Source organism: Pseudophryne corroboree, chromosome 2, assembly GCF_028390025.1.
Source record: "Pseudophryne corroboree isolate aPseCor3 chromosome 2, aPseCor3.hap2, whole genome shotgun sequence".
Classification (NCBI taxonomy): Eukaryota; Metazoa; Chordata; class Amphibia; order Anura; family Myobatrachidae; genus Pseudophryne; species Pseudophryne corroboree.
This window is the reverse complement of record NC_086445.1, coordinates 884,051,790-884,072,280: the sequence shown is the minus strand read 5'-3', so window position 1 is coordinate 884,072,280 and position 20,491 is coordinate 884,051,790. Positions and strand designations below refer to the sequence as shown.

The 20,491-nt window shown below is 46.5% G+C and overlaps 1 protein-coding gene across 3 annotated transcripts in view; it reads right to left on the bottom strand.

Annotated features, from left to right (window-relative positions):
- Nucleotides 1-20,491, bottom strand: part of RABGEF1 (RAB guanine nucleotide exchange factor 1) — a 163,371-nt gene that overhangs the window by 37,188 nt on the left and 105,692 nt on the right. For all 3 annotated transcript variants that reach the window (XM_063955986.1, XM_063955988.1, XM_063955987.1), the window contains one exon: nucleotides 9,584-9,753. In XM_063955986.1, coding sequence (XP_063812056.1) covers nucleotides 9,584-9,753 — 170 coding nt within the window. The remainder of the gene's footprint in view (nucleotides 1-9,583; nucleotides 9,754-20,491) is intronic.

Here is a 20,491-nt window from a genome sequence, read left to right as displayed (position 1 = left end):
CTGCGGAGCCGCTAAACCCCCATGGTCCTGACGGAGTCCCCAGCATCCACTTAGGACGTTAGAGAAATGGCGCTGAACGCTGCTGGGTCCGCTCTGAGGAGAAGCTCCACCCCCTGAAAATGGCGCTGCTTCCCGCTCTTCACATTCTTTATACTGACCTGAGGATTATTGCTGGCAGCGTTACCAAGGTCCCTGACAGCCGTGTGACCAGTGTAGGATATAGGCGCTGGCTCAGGGAGCCCCTCACAGCGCCACACTATGTACCGCTGAGCCTCCGGAGCACAGTTAGTACTGAGCTCCCACCCTGTTACCGCCATTTTCACACCGGCTCCCCGCTTGCCAGGGGGGCCTGTGACTCACTCGCCACTGAATCTTCTGGCTCTGTAAGGGGGTGGCGGCATGCTGCTGGAGTGAGCGGTCACCTGGGGTGGCTAACGATCATCACCCTCAGGAGCTCAGTGTCCTGTCAGCGGAGATAGTGGCTCGAACCCCGCAGGGCGGACACTACTCCCCCCACCTTAGTCCCTCGAAGCAGGGAGGCTGTTGCCAGCAGCCTCCATGTGCCTAACTAACTCTTAGAAAAAAAATAAAACTAAAGGAGCTCTAGGAGTTCCCCTAGCTGTGACCGGCTCCTCCGGGCACATTTTCTAAACTGAGTCTGGTAGGAGGGGCATAGAGGGAGGAGCTAGCACACACTCTCAAACTCTTAAAGTGCCAGTGGCTCCTAGTGGACCCGTCTATACCCCATGGTACTAATGTGGACCCCAGCATCCTCTAGGACGTAAGAGAAATCAAATTAATCAACACAGTCTGCTTGTGCGCCCCAGTCGGACTGCGTTACGAATAAGACGTATTTTTCGGCAAAAAATATGCCCAACATTACCAGAGTTGCACGGGACCTGGCAGCTCACTCATGGTCCATTGAGGCTAAATACTGTATATGGGGACACATCTAAACACCTTTTAAAAAAGGCGCTCTCTTCATTGACTCTCACAGATAGAAGATTAAATTTTTGCAAAGCTAGTGTATAGGGCGGTCATTGGTGGGCACAGCTGGCAGACGTTGGGTTTCATAATATACTTTTAATAGAACCTAAATTGCACTTTCCTACCGCACACTAAAGTGCTAGAAGGTTGGACTGTCACAGTAACCCTCCGCACACACCGCAGCACACTTCTGGTATGTGTCATGGCTTCCTTACAGAAGACATATACATGGAAGTGCGTTTGGTGTACCATCCATGCAAACCAAGATATTTTATTAAGTGCATCAATTGAGCTTATTACGGAGACCCACAGTACATAACCCTTCCATCTCATACACACAGAAAAACAACAGTATTTTACAATAAATGGATAGCGAATCCTCTGAAGTGCCTGCTGTCTAAGCCTCTCTGCGTTACATGTCTTAGAACTTATCAATGCTTTTCCATATCTGTCCTATATTGTCTTGAACTGTAAGTGCTATTTTCTTGTTTGCTCATTTGATTATGTACTGTGTAATGTGCTCTGCGGATCCCTTGTGGCGCCATATAAATAAAGGATAATAATAATAATAATAATAAAAAACTTACTCAAAAGTGCTCTAAGTAGGCAGACTTTCACAGCCCTGTACATTCATTCAGATACATTACAGTGGAAAAAGCTTGCTACAGTATTATGTGATATCTGCTGTTTATACACAAGCTAGTAAAATAGAAACAAATATAGTATAAAACTTAGGTGAATAATATCCCAGGGAGCCAAGAGCCACTGGGTTGGGTATCTCAGCGTTAGAGAACGGCCTGACTGCATATGAATACAGCCATGCTAGGGCCATCGGACTTCAAGCTGTCCCAGCTGTACCACCAGAAATAAGAGTAGAAATAAATTCACTATAAAATCCAACATTCAAGTGTAACAAAATGAAGTTAAGCTCCATCATAAAGCCATAAGCACAATCAGCAAAAATAAAAAGAATAGGGGCTAAAGCAGAGTTTAGCTCAAAGAAAAAGTGTATGCGAGAATGGTGCATTTCAAACACATATAGCAGGCGTAAAAGCTGGGCCTCCTAACAGGGGTATACAGATGTATCCTCATACATTTTACCTCAATATGCCACATAGCGGGAGATGCCTGGCGTAAGTGAGCTGACAGGTCCCACACGTCTTTAGCGGCGTCATCTTTTTTGCTGAAAACGTGTCTTTTTCGCATCGCTATGTGAATAGGACACACAAGCAGCTTATGTTGATTGTAATGACATTCGGCATGCCTAAATTCTCTGTGCGTCTGCTGCTGTATCTGCATACGAAACGCTACATTACAGTAGGAAAACACTGTAATGTACAATTCCGTATGCAGATACAGCCGCGGTCACACACAGAATATAGGCATGCTGCATATAGGCTTGTGCATCCTATTCACATTTCGTGAATATGATACATTTTAATAAAAAAGTCACACACAAAGATGCTTAGTGCTGCTGAGTCACACCACGGCATGGTGTGACAAGAGGTCTGTTTAACGTGCGGGGAGGCTAGATGTAGGTGGACACATCTGTATGTGCTTACTTGCTGGTCTACATGGGCCACATTTTTGGGAACTTTTCCCCACAGAACTCGTCTATGTAAGAACGCTCCTGCCATTACCCATTCCGCCTGTCCGGTCTTATGGGCAGAATTGTGTGAAAGTGTATGTAGCCGCATATGCTGCGTTCACTTTCTGATCAAGTGCAGTGTGAAATCATGCAAAATGCGCTACGGAAACTGGTGTAGTACTCACTGGTGTAGTACCATTCTCCATCAGCATCATTAGCTATTTATAACAATTAGCAAAGACACTAAAGGATAGTACACACAGGGAGAGATGTGTGCTGAGCGATCTGTCAGAGACCGCTCAGCACACATCTCTCCCCCGCTCAGCTCAGCGTGTGCTGAGCGAGGAGGGGCCAATCTAGGCAGGCCAATCTAGCACCGGCGATAGCGACACGCGGGGCCACGCATCACTATGGGTCATACACACGAGAGATCCGTGCTTAAAATCTAAGGAATCTAGTCAGATTGCTTAGATTCTAAAAAGAAGATTTTACTTACCGGTAAATCTATTTCTCGTAGTCCGTAGAGGATGCTGGGACTCCGTAAGGACCATGGGGAATAGACGGGCTCCGCAGGAGATAGGGCACTTTAAGAAAGCTTTGGATTCTGGGTGTGCACTGGCTCCTCCCTCTAGGACCCTCCTCCAGACCTCAGTTAGGGAAACTGTGCCCAGAGGAGATGGACAGTACGAGGAAAGATTTTTGTAAATCTAAGGGCAAGATCCATACCAGCCACACCAATCACACCGTACAACTTGTGATAAACTACCCAGTTAACAGTATGAACAACAACATAGCCACGGTTCAACCGATAACTATAACATAACCCTTATGTAAGCAATAACTATATACAAATCTTGCAGAAGAAGTCCACACTTGGGACGGGCGCCCAGCATCCTCTACGGACTACGAGAAATAGATTTACCGGTAAGTAAAATCTTATTTTCTCTAACGTCCTTGAGAATGCTGGGACTCCGTAAGGACCATGGGGATTATACCAAAGCTCCCAAACGGGCGGGAGAGTGCAGATGACTCTGCAGCACCGATTGAGCAAACAGGAGGTCCTCCTCAGCCAGGGTATCAAACTTACAGAACTTTGCAAAGGTGTTTGTCCCCGACCAAGTAGCTGCTCGGCACAACTGTAATGCCGAGACCCCTCGGGCAGCCGCCCAAGAAGAGCCCACTTTCCTAGTGGAGTGGGCCTTAACCGATTTCGGTAACGGCAATCCTGCCGTAGAATGTGCCTGCTGAATCGTGTTACAGATCCAGCGAGCAATAGTCTGCTTTGAAGCAGGAGCGCTAACCTTGTTGGCCGCATACAGAACGAACAAAGCTTCAGTCTTCCTGATTCTAGCCGTTCTGATCACATAAATCTTCAAAGCCCTGACTACATCCAGGGACTCTGAATCCTCCAAGTCCCGTGTAGCCACAGGCACGACAATAGGTTGGTTCACATGAAAAGATGAGACCACTTTTGGCAGAAAGTGAGGGCGAGTCCTCAACTCTGCCCTATCTACGTGAAAAACCAAGTATGGGCTTTTATGTGATAAAGCCGCCAATTCGGAAACACGTCTTGCCGAAGCCAACGCCAACAACATGACCACTTTCCACGTGAGGTATTTAACTCCACAGTTTTGAGTGGTTCAAACCAAGGTGACTTGAGGAAACGTAACACCACGTTAAGATCCCAAGGCGCCACCGGAGGCACAAAGGGAGGCTGAATATGCAGCACCCCCTTCACAAAAGTCTGTACCTCAGGAATAGAGGCTAATTCTCTTTGAAAGAAAATGGATAAGGCCGAAATCTGGACCTTTATGGACCCTAATTTTAGGCCCAAAGTCACTCCTGTTTGAAGGAAGTGAAGTAGACGGCCCAAATGGAGCTCCTCCGTAGGAGCAGCTCTGGCTTCACACCAAGAAACATATTTCCGCCATATACGGTGATAATGTTTTAACGTCACGTCTTTCCTAGCCTTGATCAGGGTAGGAATGACTTCCTCCGGAATTCCTTTTTCCGCTAGGATCCGGCGTTCAACCGCCATGCCGTCAAACGCAGCCGTGGTAAGTCTTGGAACAGACAGGGCCCCTGCCGCAGCAGGTCCTGCCTTAGAGGAAGAGGCCACGGATCCCCTGCGAGCAACTCTTGCAGCTCCGGATACCAAGTCCTCCGTGGTCAATCTGGAACAATGAGGATTGTTCTGACCCTGCTTCTTCGTATTATTCTCAACACCTTGGGTATGAGAGGAAGAGGAGGAAACACATAGACCGATCTGAACACCCAAGGTGTCAACAGAGCGTCAACCGCTACCGCCTGAGGGTCCCTTGACCTGGCGCAATACCGCTTTAGCTTTTTGTTGAGACGGGATGCCATCATGTCGATTTGAGGCAGTCCCCAACGATCCATGATCTGTGCGAAGACTTCTTGATGAAGTCCCCACACTCCCGGATGCAGGTCGTGCCTGCTGAGGAAGTCCGCCTCCCAGTTGTCCACCCCCGGGATGAACACCGCTGACAGCGCGCTTACATGGCCTTCCGCCCAGCGTAGAATCCTGGTTGCTTCTGACATGGCCATTCTGCTCCTTGTTCCGCCTTGGCGATTTATATGAGCCACTGCCGTGACATTGTCAGACTGAATCAGAACCGGTTTTCTCCGAAGCAATTCCTCCGCTTGACGCAGGGCATTGTATATGGCCCTCAACTCCAGGACGTTGATGTGGAGACAAGACTCTAGGCTTGACCAGAGACCTTGGAAATTTCTTCCCAGTGTCACTGCTCCCCAGCCTCGGAGGCTTGCGTCCGTGGTCACCAGGACCCAGTCCTGAATGCCGAACCTGCGACCTTCTAGTAGGTGAGCACTGTTCAGCCACCACAGGAGAGATACCCTGGTCCTGGGAGACAGTGTGATTAGCATGGAACCTGCCGAAAGGGATGGCCTCGTAGGAAGCCACCATCTTCCCCAGGACCCACGTGCAATGATGCACTGAAACCTTTTTTGGTTTTAAGAGGTTCCTGACCATGGCTATGAGTTCCTGAACCTTCTCGATCGGAAGAAAAAACTTTTCTGGTCTGTGTCTAGAATCAGCCCCAAAAAGGTCAGACGCGTTGTAGGGACTAGCTGGGACTTCGGTATATTGAGAATCCAGCCGTTTAACTGCAACGTCTACATGGACAGAGCCACGCTGTCCAGCAACCTCTCACGAGATCTCGCCTTATGAGGAGATCGTCCAAGTATGGGATAATTGTGACCCTCTGCTTGCGCAGGAGCACCATCATTTCCGCCATTACCTTGGTGAAAATTCTCGGGGCCGTGGAAAGCCCAAACGGCAACGTCTGAAATTGGTAGTGACAGTCCTGCACTGCAAATCTCAGGAACGCCTGATGCGGGGGGAATATCGGAACATGAAGGTAAGCATCCTTTATGTCCAGGGACACCATCCAATCCCCCCCCCTCCAGGCTGGCGATGACTGCCCTGAGTGATTCCATTTTGAACTTGAACCTCTTCAAGTACAGGTTCAGAGATTTCAGGTTTAAAATGGGTCTGACCGAACTGTCTGGTTTCGGGACCACAAACAGGGTTGAGTAATATCCCTCTCCTTGCTGGAGATGAGGAACTGTGACAATCACCTGTTGAATATACAATTTTTGGATTGCTGCCAACACTAGCTCCCTCTCTGATGGGGAAGCCGGCAGAGCCGATTTGAAAAATCGTCGAGGAGGTAAGTCTTCGAATTCCAGCCTGTATCCCTGGGAAACAATCTCTAATGCCCAGGGATCCTGAGTGAACCCAGACGTGGCTGAAAAATCGAAGACGAGCCCCCACCAGATCTGCCTCCCCCCGGAAAGCCCCAGCGTCATGCGGTGGACTTTGCAGACGCAGGGGAGGACTTCTGCTCTTTGGAACTAGCTGTGTGCAGCTTTTTTCCCCTGCTTTTCCCTCTGGCAACCAAGGATGATCCACGTACCTTCTTGTGTTTATGGGAACGAAAGGACTGCATTTGATAATGAAGTGCCTTTTTTGTATGTTGCGGGGGAACATAAGGTAAGAAATTTGACTTACCAGCCGTAGCGACAAGATCCGAGAGGCCGTCTCCAAACAACTCCACCCCCTTTGTAAGGCAACGACTCCATATGCCGATTTGAATCGGCATCTACCGTCCACTGTCGGGTCCACAAGAGCTGCCTAGCAGAAATAGACATAGCATTTATTCTGGAGCTTAATAAACAAATGTCTCTCTGAGCATCCCTCATATACAAGGCAGCATCTCTGATATGCTCTATGGTCATTTGAATGGCATCCCTATCTAAGGTGTCAATTTCCGTAGATAAGGAATCTGCCCATGCTACAACCGCACTATAAACCCAGGCCGACGCCATAGCCGGTCGAGCAATAGTACCGGAATGATTGTAAATGTGCTTTAAGGTAATTTCCTGCCTGCGATCAGCAGGTTCCTTGAGGGAAGCCGTATCCTGAGAAGGCAGTGCCACCTTTTTGGACAAACGTGTCAGCGCCTTGTCAACTTTTGGCGAAGATTCCCAGCGTATCCTATCAGTTCGTGGAAAAGGATACGCCATGAGAATCCTTTTGGGAACTTGTGGTCTCCTATCCGGAGATTCCCAAGCCTTTTCGCACCAGTCACTTAATTCAAATGAGGATGGAAAAGTGACTTCAGGCTTTTTCCCTTTATACGTGTGTACCCTCGTGTCAGGGACAGGGGGTTCCTCAGTAATATGCAAACCCTCTTTAATGGTAATAATCATGTACCGTATTCCCTTAGCCACCTTTGGCTGTAATTTTGCATCTTCATAGTCGACACTAGAGTCAGTATCTGTGTCGGTATCTGTGTCATCGATCTGGGATATGGTGCGCTTCTGAGACCCCGAAGGACCTGGCGCCCCAGGGACAGGCATGGACTGGCTACCTGACTGATCCCTAGCTTCAGCTTTGTCTAATCTTTTATGCAATAGATTGACATTTGCATTCAAGACATTCAGCATATCCACCCATTCCGGTGTCGGCGTTGCCGACGGCGACCTGACATTCAAGCACTCCCCCTCCACATTAAGCGAGTCTTCCTCGTCAAACATGTCGACACACGCGTACCGACACACTTCACACACACACAGGGAACCCCTTTCCTGAAGACAGTATCCCTGTCAAGGCTCTTTGGAGAGACAGAGAGAGAGTATGCCAGCACACACCCCAGCGCAATAACCCTGGAGACCAACACAAAATGTTTTTCCCCAGCAGCGCTGTGTAATATGTAAACCGCCAATTATGTGCCCCCCCCCCCTCTCTCTTTTGAGCACCCTTTCACCGTGTGTAAGCAGGGGAGAGTCCGGGGAGCTTCCTCTCAGCAGTGCTGTGGAGAGAAAATGGCGCTGGTGAGTGCTGAGGGAGAAGCCCCGCCCCCTCGGCGGCGGGCTTCTGTCCCGCTCAAACTTAATGAAATATGGCGGGGGCTCTTTTATATACATGTACAGAGCCCACCTGTACATGTATATAGTCTTTTTGCCATGCAGAGGTTTATATTGCTGCCCAGGGCGCCCCCCCCCCCCCTGCGCCCTGCACCCTTACAGTGACCGGAGTGTGTGAGGTGTATGGGAGCAATGACCACAGCTGCAGTGCTGTGCGTTACCTCAGTGAAGCTGAAGGCTTCTGCCGCCTGACAACTTCTGTCTTCTGTACTTATGGCTCTGTGAGGAGAACGGCGGCGCGGCTCCGGGGGTGGACGCCCAGTAAGAAACTGCGTTCACCCCCTCTGGAGCTAATGGTGTCCAGTAGCCGAGGAAGCAGAGCCTATCTTTGACAAGAAGGTCTGCTCCTCTCTCCTCAGTCCCTCGATGCAGGGAGCCTGTTGCCAGCAGTGCTCCCTGTGAAAAAGTAGTAAAAGTAGAAAGAAAAAATCCAAACAAAAAAGCTTTCAGGCAGAGAACTCTGGAGAGCTCTCTGCAGTGCACCCATCCTGCTCTGGGCACAGTGTAAAACTGAGGTCTGGAGGAGGGTCATAGAGGGAGAAGCCAGTGCACACCCAGAATCCAAAGCTTTCTTAAAGTGCCCTAACTCCTGCGGAGCCCGTCTATTCCCCATGGTTCTTACGGAGTCCCAGCATCCTCAAGGACGTTAGAGAAAACAGATCTCTCCGTGTGTACCCCCCATAACATGATAATGTGCTCATAGAAAGACTAAGCTACTCAAGTATACTTGCTATGCTGTGCCAGTTTATAAGTAATCGCCACACCGGAATGAATGCAACAACCTATCCTTTTTTTTTCTGTACCAAAAATGCATCTTAGTTGCAACATAATGTGACTAGGATGCACCTGGAGACTGTGCTGATTAATTTGAAATGCGACACTTGTATTTGTGTGAGACTGTACACGGAGCACAACGGAACCTCTTGCATAACAAATTAATCAACAGAGTCATCTCATGCTATCCATTTGTTTTTGACACCATGGTGGAACTGAGATTCCAAGGAAGTGTGAGGAGGAAGGGGAGCTGCAGTCCAAAAAAAAGGAACGAACTTTAGTGCTGTGTTACTCACACAGTGTTGTTAGTGGTGTACTGGACTTAATGCTCTTCAGCTAAGGAGAGTAAGCACATGACTTATACTGTTATATTTTTTATATATAGATCGATAGATATAGATGGGATGAAACAAAAAAGAAAATCTGAAAAGTAACTACAAGTCATATGCCCCATTTCAGGAATATTTAGCAAAACATTGCTTTCAACATTTGTCTAACTCCTTATTCCGATGACTTTAGTGCTGAAATTCACAGGATACTATGGATTCACAAGATGTGTTCTACTTGCATATGCAGAATAGTCATACCAACCACCTGTTCCCCTTTACAGTGCTGTTTTAGTAGCAGATGGATGTATGGTGTAAATAACTGGAGGACACTGACCAAGAGAGTTGCAAGCCGATTTAGGTCACGTTAGAATACAAATCCTTACACATTTCTCTGTAGTACATGGCATTTGGTAATTGTGTCATGATTGGTTACCTTTCTTTTGCACACTTTTGGATGAGGCAGTAAAGAACTTCTTCACTGTGGTCACTTTCCTTGTCTTTTCATTAGACTTCTTTTCTTCAAACTTGGTGAAGCCAAGAGATGTCTGACCTCCCTGGGCACCCTGGCTGCTGGCATAAGCCTCCTCTTCTTCCCGCTGCAAGCTACAAGAGACAAAAGGTTGTTATGCCTAGACCTCATCTTTAACACTTAAAAATTTAATAAATAGTAATGAATGATAGTCAATGATAAAATGATTACTCGGTAATACTGTAGTATACTAAGTGGACTGAAGAGCATTATTAATACTACTGTGAACGAGGAACCAGAAGAGAGAAGTTTTCAACAAGTTGTTTTTTATGTGATCCGGACAAGATCCCGGCGATCGTGATCCCAGCACTCGAAATAACGACGCCGGTATCCCGACACTACTCGGAATGCTGACACCGTCATTCCGAAAAGGATTATCTGCCTGGTCCAGGATCCCGAACGACCAAGTGCTGGGACTCTGGAGAGGTAAGCCGCTGGAGTGTGTGTGTTAGGTTCAGGCTGCGGGAAGGGGGGGTTAGGTTCAGGCGCCATCACAAAGGGTTAGGGTTAGGCTATGGGGGTGGGGGGAGGGTTAGGTATAGGCTGCTGGTAGGGAGGGTTAGGGGGCCATGTGGGGAAGTTAAGTATACTTATCTTCCCCATCTGGATTCTAGTAGTTGGAATGCATCGGTCAGTATTCTGACCGACGGCATTACCTACTGAACACGTTTATATACATGGACTAGCTTACAAGTAAAAAACAAATACCTTATGGTAGAGAGGAACTGGAAAGTCCTTGACATACCGTATACACTAATTTGTTGCCAGTAAGAAACTAGTGCAGCACATGGACCAAACAAAACCATGGTAAAATGTATTTCCTAAGACATGACATCTTTTGACAAGTGAAATCTCTCAGAGTAAAAATAAACGAATAGGCAGAATTTAATTGGGACATGCGAAATGTCCTGCCAGTTTGGGTGATTGGTGGCTTCTACATCCCGATCCAACTATTTACTGACTTTGGGAAACAGTGGGAAGGGCAAAAATAAGAATTTACTCACCGGTAATTCTATTTCTCGTAGTCCGTAGTGGATGCTGGGTACTCCGTAAGGACCATGGGGAATAGACGGGCTCCGCAGGAGACTGGGCACTCTAAAAGAAAGATTAGGTACTATCTGGTGTGCACTGGCTCCTCCCTCTATGCCCCTCCTCCAGACCTCAGTTAGGGAAACTGTGCCCGGAAGAGCTGACACTACAAGGAAAGGATTTGGAATCCAGGGTAAGACTCATACCAGCCACACCAATCACACCGTACAACTCGTGATAACTATACCCAGTTAACAACAGTATGAATAACAACTGAGCCTCACCGAACAGATGGCTCATAACAATAACCCTTTAGTTAAGCAATAACTATATACAAGTATTGCAGACAATCCGCACTTGGGACGGGCTCCCAGCATCCACTACGGACTACGAGAAATAGAATTACCGATGAGTAAATTCTTATTTTCTCTGACGTCCTAGTGGATGCTGGGTACTCCGTAAGGACCATGGGGATTATACCAAAGCTCCCAAACGGGCGGGAGAGTGCGGATGACTCTGCAGCACCGAATGAGCAAACTCAAGGTCGTCCTCAGCCAGGGTATCAAACTTGTAGAATTTTGCAAACGTGTTTGATCCCGACCAGGTAGCAGCTCGGCAAAGTTGTAAAGCCGAGACCCCTCGGGCAGCCGCCCAAGAAGAGCCCACCTTCCTCGTGGAATGGGCTTTGACTGATTTAGGATGCGGCAGTCCAGCCACAGAATGTGCAAGTTGAATCGTGCAACAGATCCAGCGAGCAATAGTCTGCTTAGAAGCAGGAGCACCCAGCTTGTTGGGTGCATGCAGGATAAACAGCGAGTCAGTCTTTCTGACTCTAGCCGTCCTGGAAACATAGATTTTTAGGGCCCGGACTACGTCCAGCAACTTGGAAGCCTCCAAGTCCCGAGAGGCCGCAGGCACCACAATAGGTTGGTTCAAATGAAACGCTGATACCACCTTAGGAAGAAATTGGGGATGAGTCCTCAATTCTGCCCTGTCCATATGGAAGATCAGATAGGGGCTTTTACATGACAAAGCCGCCAATTCTGACACCCGCCTAGCCGAAGCCAAGGCCAAAAGCATGACCACTTTCCACGTGAGATATTTCAACTCCACGGTCTGAAGTGGCTCAAACCAATGTGATTTTAGGAAATCCAACACAACGTTGAGATCCCAAGGTGCCACTGGGGGCACAAAAGGGGGCTGAATATGTAGCACTCCCTTAACAAACGTCTGAACTTCAGGCAGTGAAGCCAGGTCTTTTTGAAAGAAAATAGACAGGGCCGAAATCTGGACTTTAATGGATCCCAATTTTAGGCCCATAGTCACTCCTGGCTGTAGGAAGTGCAGAAATCGGCCCAGCTGAAATTCTTCTGTTGGGGCCTTCATAGCCTCACACCAAGCAACATATTTTCGCCATATGCGGTGATGATGTTTTGCTGTCACATCCTTCCTAGCTTTTATCAGCGTAGGAATGACTTCAACCGGAATGCCCTTTTACATCAGGATCCGGAGTTCAACCGCCATGCCGTCAAACGCAGCCGCGGTAAGTCTTGGAACCTACAGGGCCCCTGCTGCAGTAGGTCCTGTCTGAGAGGCAGAGGCCAAGGGTCCTCTGAGATCATTTCTTGTAGTTCCGGGTACCAAGTTCTTCTTGGCCAATCCGGAACGATGAGTATAGTTCTTACTCCTCTCTTTCTTATTATCCTCAGTACCTTTGGTATGAGAGGAAGAGGAGGGAACACATAAACCGACTGGTACACCCACGGTGTCACTAGAGCGTCCACAGCTATCGCCTGAGGGTCCCTTGACCTGGCGCAATATCTTTTTAGCTTTTTGTTGAGGCGGGACGCCATCATGTCCACCTGTGGCCTTTCCCAACGATTTACAATCAGCTGGAAGACTTCTGGATGAAGTCCCCACTCTCCCGGGTGGAGGTCGTGCCTGCTGAGGAAGTCTGCTTCCCAGCTGTCCACTCCCGGAATGAACACTGCTGACAGTGCTATCACGTGATTTTCCGCCCATCGGAGAATCCTTGTGGCTTCTGCCATCGCCATCCTGCTTCTTGTGCCGCCCTGTCGGTTTACATGGGCGACCGCCGTGATGTTGTCTGACTGAATCAGCAGCGGCTGGTTTTGAAGCAGGGGTCTTGCCTGACTTAGGGCATTGTAAATGGCCCTTAGTTCCAGAATATTTATGTGTAGGGAAGCTTCCTGACTCGACCATTGTCCTTGGAAGTTTCTTCCCTGAGTGACTGCCCCCCAACCTCGGAGGCTTGCATCCGTGGTCACCAGGACCCAGTCCTGTATGCCGAATCTGCGGCCCTCGAGTAGATGAGCACTCTGCAGCCACCACAGCAGAGACACCCTGGCCCTCAGGGACAGGGTGATCAGCCGATGCATCTGAAGATGCGATCCGGACCACTTGTCTAACAGATCCCACTGAAAGATCCGTGCATGGAATCTGCCGAATGGAATTGCCTCGTAAGAAGCTACCATCTTTCCCAGGACTCGCGTGCAGTGATGCACCGACACCTGTTTTGGTTTTAGGAGGTCTCTGACCAGAGATGACAACTCCTTGGCCTTCTCCTCCGGGAGAAACACCTTCTTCTGTTCTGTGTCCAGAATCATACCCAGGAACAGCAGACGCGTCGTAGGAACCAGCTGCGACTTCGGAATATTCAGAATCCAGCCGTGCTGTTGTAGCACTTCCTGAGATAGTGCTAGTCCGACCAACAACTGCTCCCTGGACCTCGCCTTAATAAGGAGATCGTCCAAGTATGGGATAATGAGAACTCCCTTCTTTCGAAGGAGTATCATCATTTCGGCCATTACGTTGGTAAATACCCTCGATGCCGTGGACAGACCAAACGGCAACGTCTGGAATTGGTAATGGCAGTCCTGTACCACAAAACGGAGGTACACCTGGTAAAGGTGGGTAAATGGGGACATGTAGGTAAGCATCCTTGATGTCCAGTGATACCATGTAATCCCCCTCTTCCAGGCTTGCAATAACCGCCCTGAGCGATTCCATTTTGAACTTGAACTTCCTTATATAAGTGTTCAAGGATTTCAAATTTAGAATGGGTCTCACCGAACAGTCTAGTTTCGGTACCACAAACATTGTGGAATAGTAACCCCGTCCCTGTTGAAGGAGGGGAACTTTTATTATCACCTGCTGGAGGTACAGCTTGTGAATTTCCGCCAGTACTACCTCCCTGTCCTGGGGAGTAGCTGGCAAGGCTGATTTGAGGTAACGGCGAGGGGGAGACGTGTCGAACTCCAGCTTGTATCCCTGAGATACCACTTGTAGAACCCAGAGATCCACCTGTGAGCGAACCCACGGTCGCTGAAGTTCCAGAGACGGGCCCCCACCGCACCTGGCTTCACCAGTGGAGCCCCAGCGTCATGCGGTGGACTTAGTGGAAGCAGGGGAGGATTTTTGTTCTTGGGAACTGGCTGTATGGTGCAGCTTTTTCCCTCTACCCCTGCCTCTGGGCAGAAAGGACGCACCTTTAACCCGCTTGCCTTTCTGGGGCCGAAAGGACTGTACCTGATAATACGGTGCTTTCTTAGGCTGTGAGGGAACCTGAGGTAAAAATGTCGACTTCCCAGCTGTTGCTGTGGAAACGAGGTCCAAGAGACCATCCCCAAACAATTCCTCACCCTTGTAAGGCAAAACCTCCATGTGCCTTTTAGAATCCGCATCACCTGTCCACTGCCGAGTCCATAATACTCTCCTTGCAGAAATGGACATTGCATTAATTCTAGATGCCAGCCGGCAAACATCCCTCTGTGCATCTCTCATATATAAGACGACGTCTTTAATATGCTCTATGGTTAGCAAAATCGTATCCCTGTCGAGGGTATCAATATTTTCTGACAGGGTATCGGACCAAGCTGCTGCAGCACTACACAGTCAAGCTGAAGCAATTGCAGGTCTCAGTATAGTACCTTTACTCATGTGTGGCATTATGTGTATAAGGTGCTCTACTGTGTGGCGTAACATATACAGTAGAAAGGACACTACACTGTGGTCTAATGTGAATAAAGAGCAATATGGTGTGGTGTAATGTGAATAAGGAGCAATTCAGTGTGATGTAATGTGAATAAGGAGCACAACTGTGAGGAGTAACGTTTATAAGTTTAAGTGGTACTACTGTGTAATGTAGCGTGAAGAAGGGACACTATCGCATGATATAATGTGAATAAAGTTGCAATACTGTGTGGCGTAATTTGAATTGGGGGTACTATTGTGTGGCCATGCTCCTTCCCAGCAAGAACGGGTTCCGGCTGACTCGCCGACATGAAGAATACAGACAGCGAAAAGACCGACAACAGAAGACAGAAAGACACTAGTTAGACAGTAGTGAGAGACCGACAGTTAAAAGTCAGACAAAGTTAAAATAAAAAGACAAAGGAAAACCCGACAAGACCAACAGTCCGACAGAACAAAGACCGACAGTTCATACGTCAGACAACAGTCACATCGACCACCCCTAAACCGACATCGCATAAATCGACAATACAACAGACCGACAAGTCCTTCATCAGACAAGATTTATACCGAAACACAACAGACCGACAGTATATATGCAGACACACAAAAGACCGACAAAACACAAGTCAGACGTGCATTTGACCGACATGACAAAAACCCGACAGTGCATACATAGACAGTAAAAAAGACCGACAATTAATCAAACAGACCTCGATAATATCGACAAGTAAAAGACCGACAGTGTATGCATAGACAGGCAAATGATCGACAAATCATAAAACAGACAGCAATAATACCGACACATAAAAGACCGACATCATATACCTAGACAATACATACAACGGCACCATGCCGTCTAACCTCAGACGCGCCTACGCTAACAGCATTACCCCCGGCGCTACCCTCATCCGTGGAACTACAGGTCCCAGCCACACCTGTCAGCCTTACAGCTACCAAGCCCAAACCATACAGGCCAAAGTCATGAGTGCAAGGCCAAACCCCCCACCCTTCCCCGCAAAGCACCCCATCCCCACAGTCACCCCTCTTCCGTCCGTCCCTCCGCGATTTCTGGGCGTCCTGTCCTGGACGCCTCCATCGTCACCCCAGCAACGGCACCATGCCGTCTAACCTCAGACGCGCCTACGCTAACAGCGTTACCCCCGGCGCTACCCTCATCTGTGGAACTACAGGTCCCAGCCACACCTGTCAGCCTTACAGCTACCAAGCCCAAACCATACAGGCAATAGCTATTGAGAGCGTTGCATCCAGGTATGGTGGCGACGCCGTGACTGAGTGTACAGGGGTGGTTAAGAGAACTACAAGTCTCAGTTATGTGTAATATGATTTTTTGATAATGAATGTGTGTCGGTCTTATGTTTGTCGGTCTTGAGCTTATCTGACTTATGTCCTGTCGGACTTTAGAATGTCTACATATGTTTTGTCGGTCTTTTGTTTGTCGGTCTTGAGCTTATCTGACTTATGTCCTGTCGGACTTTAAAATGTCTACATATGTTTTGTCGGTCTTCAACAGTGTCTGTGTAATACGTATCTAATTGATAATTGTCAGGCTTTTTTAATGTCTGCATACACGCTGTCGATCTTTGAGAGCTCTGTTTACTTTCATTGTCTAAGTTATCTATGTCGATGTATGATTAATGTCGAACAATAGTTTGTCGGTAAAACTAAATTGTCTGACAATCACTGTCGGACTAATCTTTGTCGGGAAAAATAGATTCGAACCGCTATACCACACCCGCAAGAACACACTCCTTTTTGAGCTGTATGCCGAATGTCCGTACTGCTCCTATTTAAAATATAGGGGGTTGGAACACCAAAATGAGGACCGCTATGGGTGAGAGGTGATGGTTCTGGGAAAGGGACGCAGGGTCAGAGACAAAACTAGCGGCAATGCTAGGGGGCGCCAGCTAAAATATTGCCTAGGGCATCATATTGGTTAGGGCCGGCTCTGAATTGGTCCCTCTATACACATAAATGACTCTTAAATAATACTTTAAAAATATCTACAGCACTTGTGCTATTACATTCTGCTTATCAAATCATTCTCTCATCAGTAGCTTCATTTGTTGCAGATGGATACAAATGTTACTTTCAACAATAGCTACATCACTCACAGATAAACAAGATGTAGCTATTGAGTAAATCCACTGGGTGTATCTCCTATGACAGGGTTCTCACATAATTATTAGGCTGCTATTGTATTATCTTCATTACTAGCAGCTATGTGAGATAAAGGCTTAGAATAGAATGTACAGTGTTAGCTTACTCTCTTACTAATTTATAGATGCTGCAGCTATTAGGTGTCACCACTGGTTACATCTGCATGTACAAGTTAGTCATATTCTCATGCACTTAAATGGAGCTGCTGGTATGCACAATTAAAAGAGTATTTAGCATAATATATCAGCATATGTAAGCTTCTGGTAAGTATGCAGCTCTCTCATTAATTTCCAGGGGAATTCCCTCTGCTGCTGCAGCTTCCTATACTTAATATCCCCTGTCAGCAGTATTTCACAATAGCGTAACAAATTATTGTTATTACTGATTCATTTTCATAACAAGATATATTCTTTTATATATTAAGCATCAGTGAGACCAGGTAGCGGCCATAACGCAGACACGTGTTTCGTTTTTTGGACTTTTCCAAGGCTAACCCGATTGTTTATCCTGGTTACCCTATATTGGTAACCAGTGGCCAATCCTTTCACTACTATCGCATCATCTGACCTCCGTGGCCAATCGCGCTTCACCTATGTTAAACTATGTAAAAATCTATTGTATATTTCTTGAAAATCTGAGGTATTCAGATTTTCAAGAAATATACAATATAATTATACACAAAGGTTTTGAGGAGGGTGTCATCCCAAAAAGAGACTTTGATTTCTTGAAAACAGACAAACCAATAATTCCAACTTTATACCTACTCCCGAAAATACACAAAAATGATAAGACACCACCAGGAAGACCTATTGTGTCGGGAGTTGGAAGTCTAACTGAGAGAGCAAGTATATATATCGACCAATTCCTTTGCCATCATGTATTGGCATTGCCCTCCTACACAAGGGACACAATGGATGTTTTAACTAAGATCCAGGGATTATGTGTCAAACCAGTCACATGGCTAGCCACGTATGACGTGGAAAGCCTTTATACCAGCATTGACCATCGGAAGGGTCTTGAAGCGGTCAAATTCTTCTTAGAAATGGGAAAATATGAAGAATTCAACTCCTTTCTCCTTACTCTGTTAAACTTCATACTGACCAAAAACTATTTCACTTGCGATGAAAAATTCTTTCTCCAGGTTAAAGGTACAGCGATGGCGACAGCGTGTGCCCCATAGTATGCTAACCTCTACCTGGGGAGATGGGAGAAGAAGGTGGTGTTCAGTGAACATCTTGAAAAATATACCGAACATATCCTCATTTACTTTAGGTACATAGACGACATTCTGTTTCTATGGGAAAGTGATCAGAGCACTCTGGAGGAATTTATCCACATACTTAACACCAATTACTCCAACCTCAAGTTAACAGGAGAATTCAGTCAGCAGAAAGTGAACTTTTTGGATTTGACTATCCAAATTGACGTATCAGGACAGGTCACAACCGATATATATCGTAAAAAAACAGCTATGAATAGCATACTACATGCTCAGAGTTCTCACTTTCCATCTACCATTAAAGGGATCCCTAAAGGGGAGATGCAAAGAACAAAAAGGAATTGTTCGGATACCACCATATATCAAGAGAGAGAACAACAGCTCTGTGACCGCCTGAAACAAAGGGGTTACAGCAATAACAATATTCGGACAGCTAAACAACAAGTACGCAATTATTCAAGAGATTCCCTGTTGATCCCAAAGAAGAAAGTCAGAAAAGAAGAACCATTTAGATTTATTGGAACTTTCAACAATAGAAGTTGGGAGATTCAGTCTATTCTGCAAAGACATTGGCCTGTTTTACAAACCGATACAGATCTTAGAGAAATCCTTCCGCCTAAAGTACAAATGAGTTGGCACAGGGTGCGCAATTTAAGAGATATTCTGGTGCAAAGCCACTTATCAACTTCCAATCTATCTCTTTACTTTAGGAAAGGTTCATATCAATGCAGGCAATATAGGGCCTGCCAATTCATGATACCGAAAGAGAATTACATGGATAGATTTGGAAAAAAATGGACCATTGATTGATACATTGATTGTAAATCAATAGGGGTAGTCTATCAACTTACCTGTCCATGTAATAAAATTTATATCGGTAAGACTAGAAGAACATTCAAAATAAGATTACTTGAACATAAAGGAAGTATAAGAAATGCCAAACAACACAAACTCAGATTTAGAACTTTATCTCCGGTGGCCAATTTATTTATTTATTTATTAACAGTTTCTTATATAGCGCAGCAAATTCCGTTGCGCTTTACAATTTGAAATAACAATAACAAACTGGGTGATAACAGTCATAGAGGTAGGAAGGCCCTGCTCGCAAGCTTACAATCTACTTCCTGTACCATCATGATGGTAATCCCAAAGGGCTAACTGCGTTTGGAACGAAACAGATCAAACCTGGTATTAGAGGATGTGATGAGGACAAGGAGTTGCTGAAGTTCGAGACGAAAATTATCTTTTTGATGGACTCCCAATCTCCAAAAGGACTAAATGAGCAGAAAAGCTATGCACCTTTTCTTTGAATTGACGTTATCAACTCCAACTCTAGACACCATCATTGGGCTTGAATGGGACGAAATAAGTAGAATAACTATATTCTTTTCCTCAAATTGATGTTATCAACTCGTTAATATTCCAATTGTAGATATCGTCATTGGGTTTTGAATTTTTTTTAAATGCTGGAAAACCATCACATCCCTATCTATACCTGATCTAATATTATTAGTTTTAGGTATTTAAATCTGTAGATATTGCCATCAGCTTTGAATAACTAGTGAAATATGAAAATCATAATTTATGCCCTATTGTTTATACTTACCTTTCACTCACTCATTGTATAAACTGAAAGTCTATTTAGAAGAATTTAGCTGGCACGGACCAATACAGTAATATATACGATCCCCGGTTACCTTTCCATTTGATAGGGAACTTGATATAATCAAATATATAATATAATGAAGCTTACTTACCTTAGAATTATTGATTTGAATATATGATTCCATAGGTGATTTACAACATCACCCGACTTATACTACCGTATTTTTCGGACCATAAGACGCACTTTTTCTCCCCAAAAATGTGGGGGGAAAAGTATGTGCATCTTATGGAGCAAATAAGACGTGTTTGCGGGTAGCGCCGGCGGGTAGCGGTGGGTCCTGGATGCTGCTGCTGCACCGTCATCAGCAGAGCGCAGATCGCCCGCATCTCAGAGCCCATCTCAGCAGCAGAGCCGGCATCATAGGACTCCCCCGCTCCCCCCCCCCCCCCTCCCTCCTCAGGAGTGCACCGCGGGCAGCGTTAGCTGAGAGCCTGGACGTGGGGAACCACTGGTACTGTCAGCATGTGTGTGTGTGTGTGTGTGTGTGTGTGTGTGTATGTGTGTGTGTATGTGTATGTGTGTGTCTATGTGTATGCTGGCACTGATGTGTGTGTGTCTCTGTATGCTGGCTCTGACAGAAGGCTGCACTGTACAGAATCCTTGTAGGAGTCTGAGAAATTACAGAAATATCTCTTAGAGGTTGGTGAAAACTAGGGAGGCAGCGCAAGGATGATAAAGCAGAAATGGTTCAGAATATTTTTTTTCCAGTTTTCCTACTCTAAAA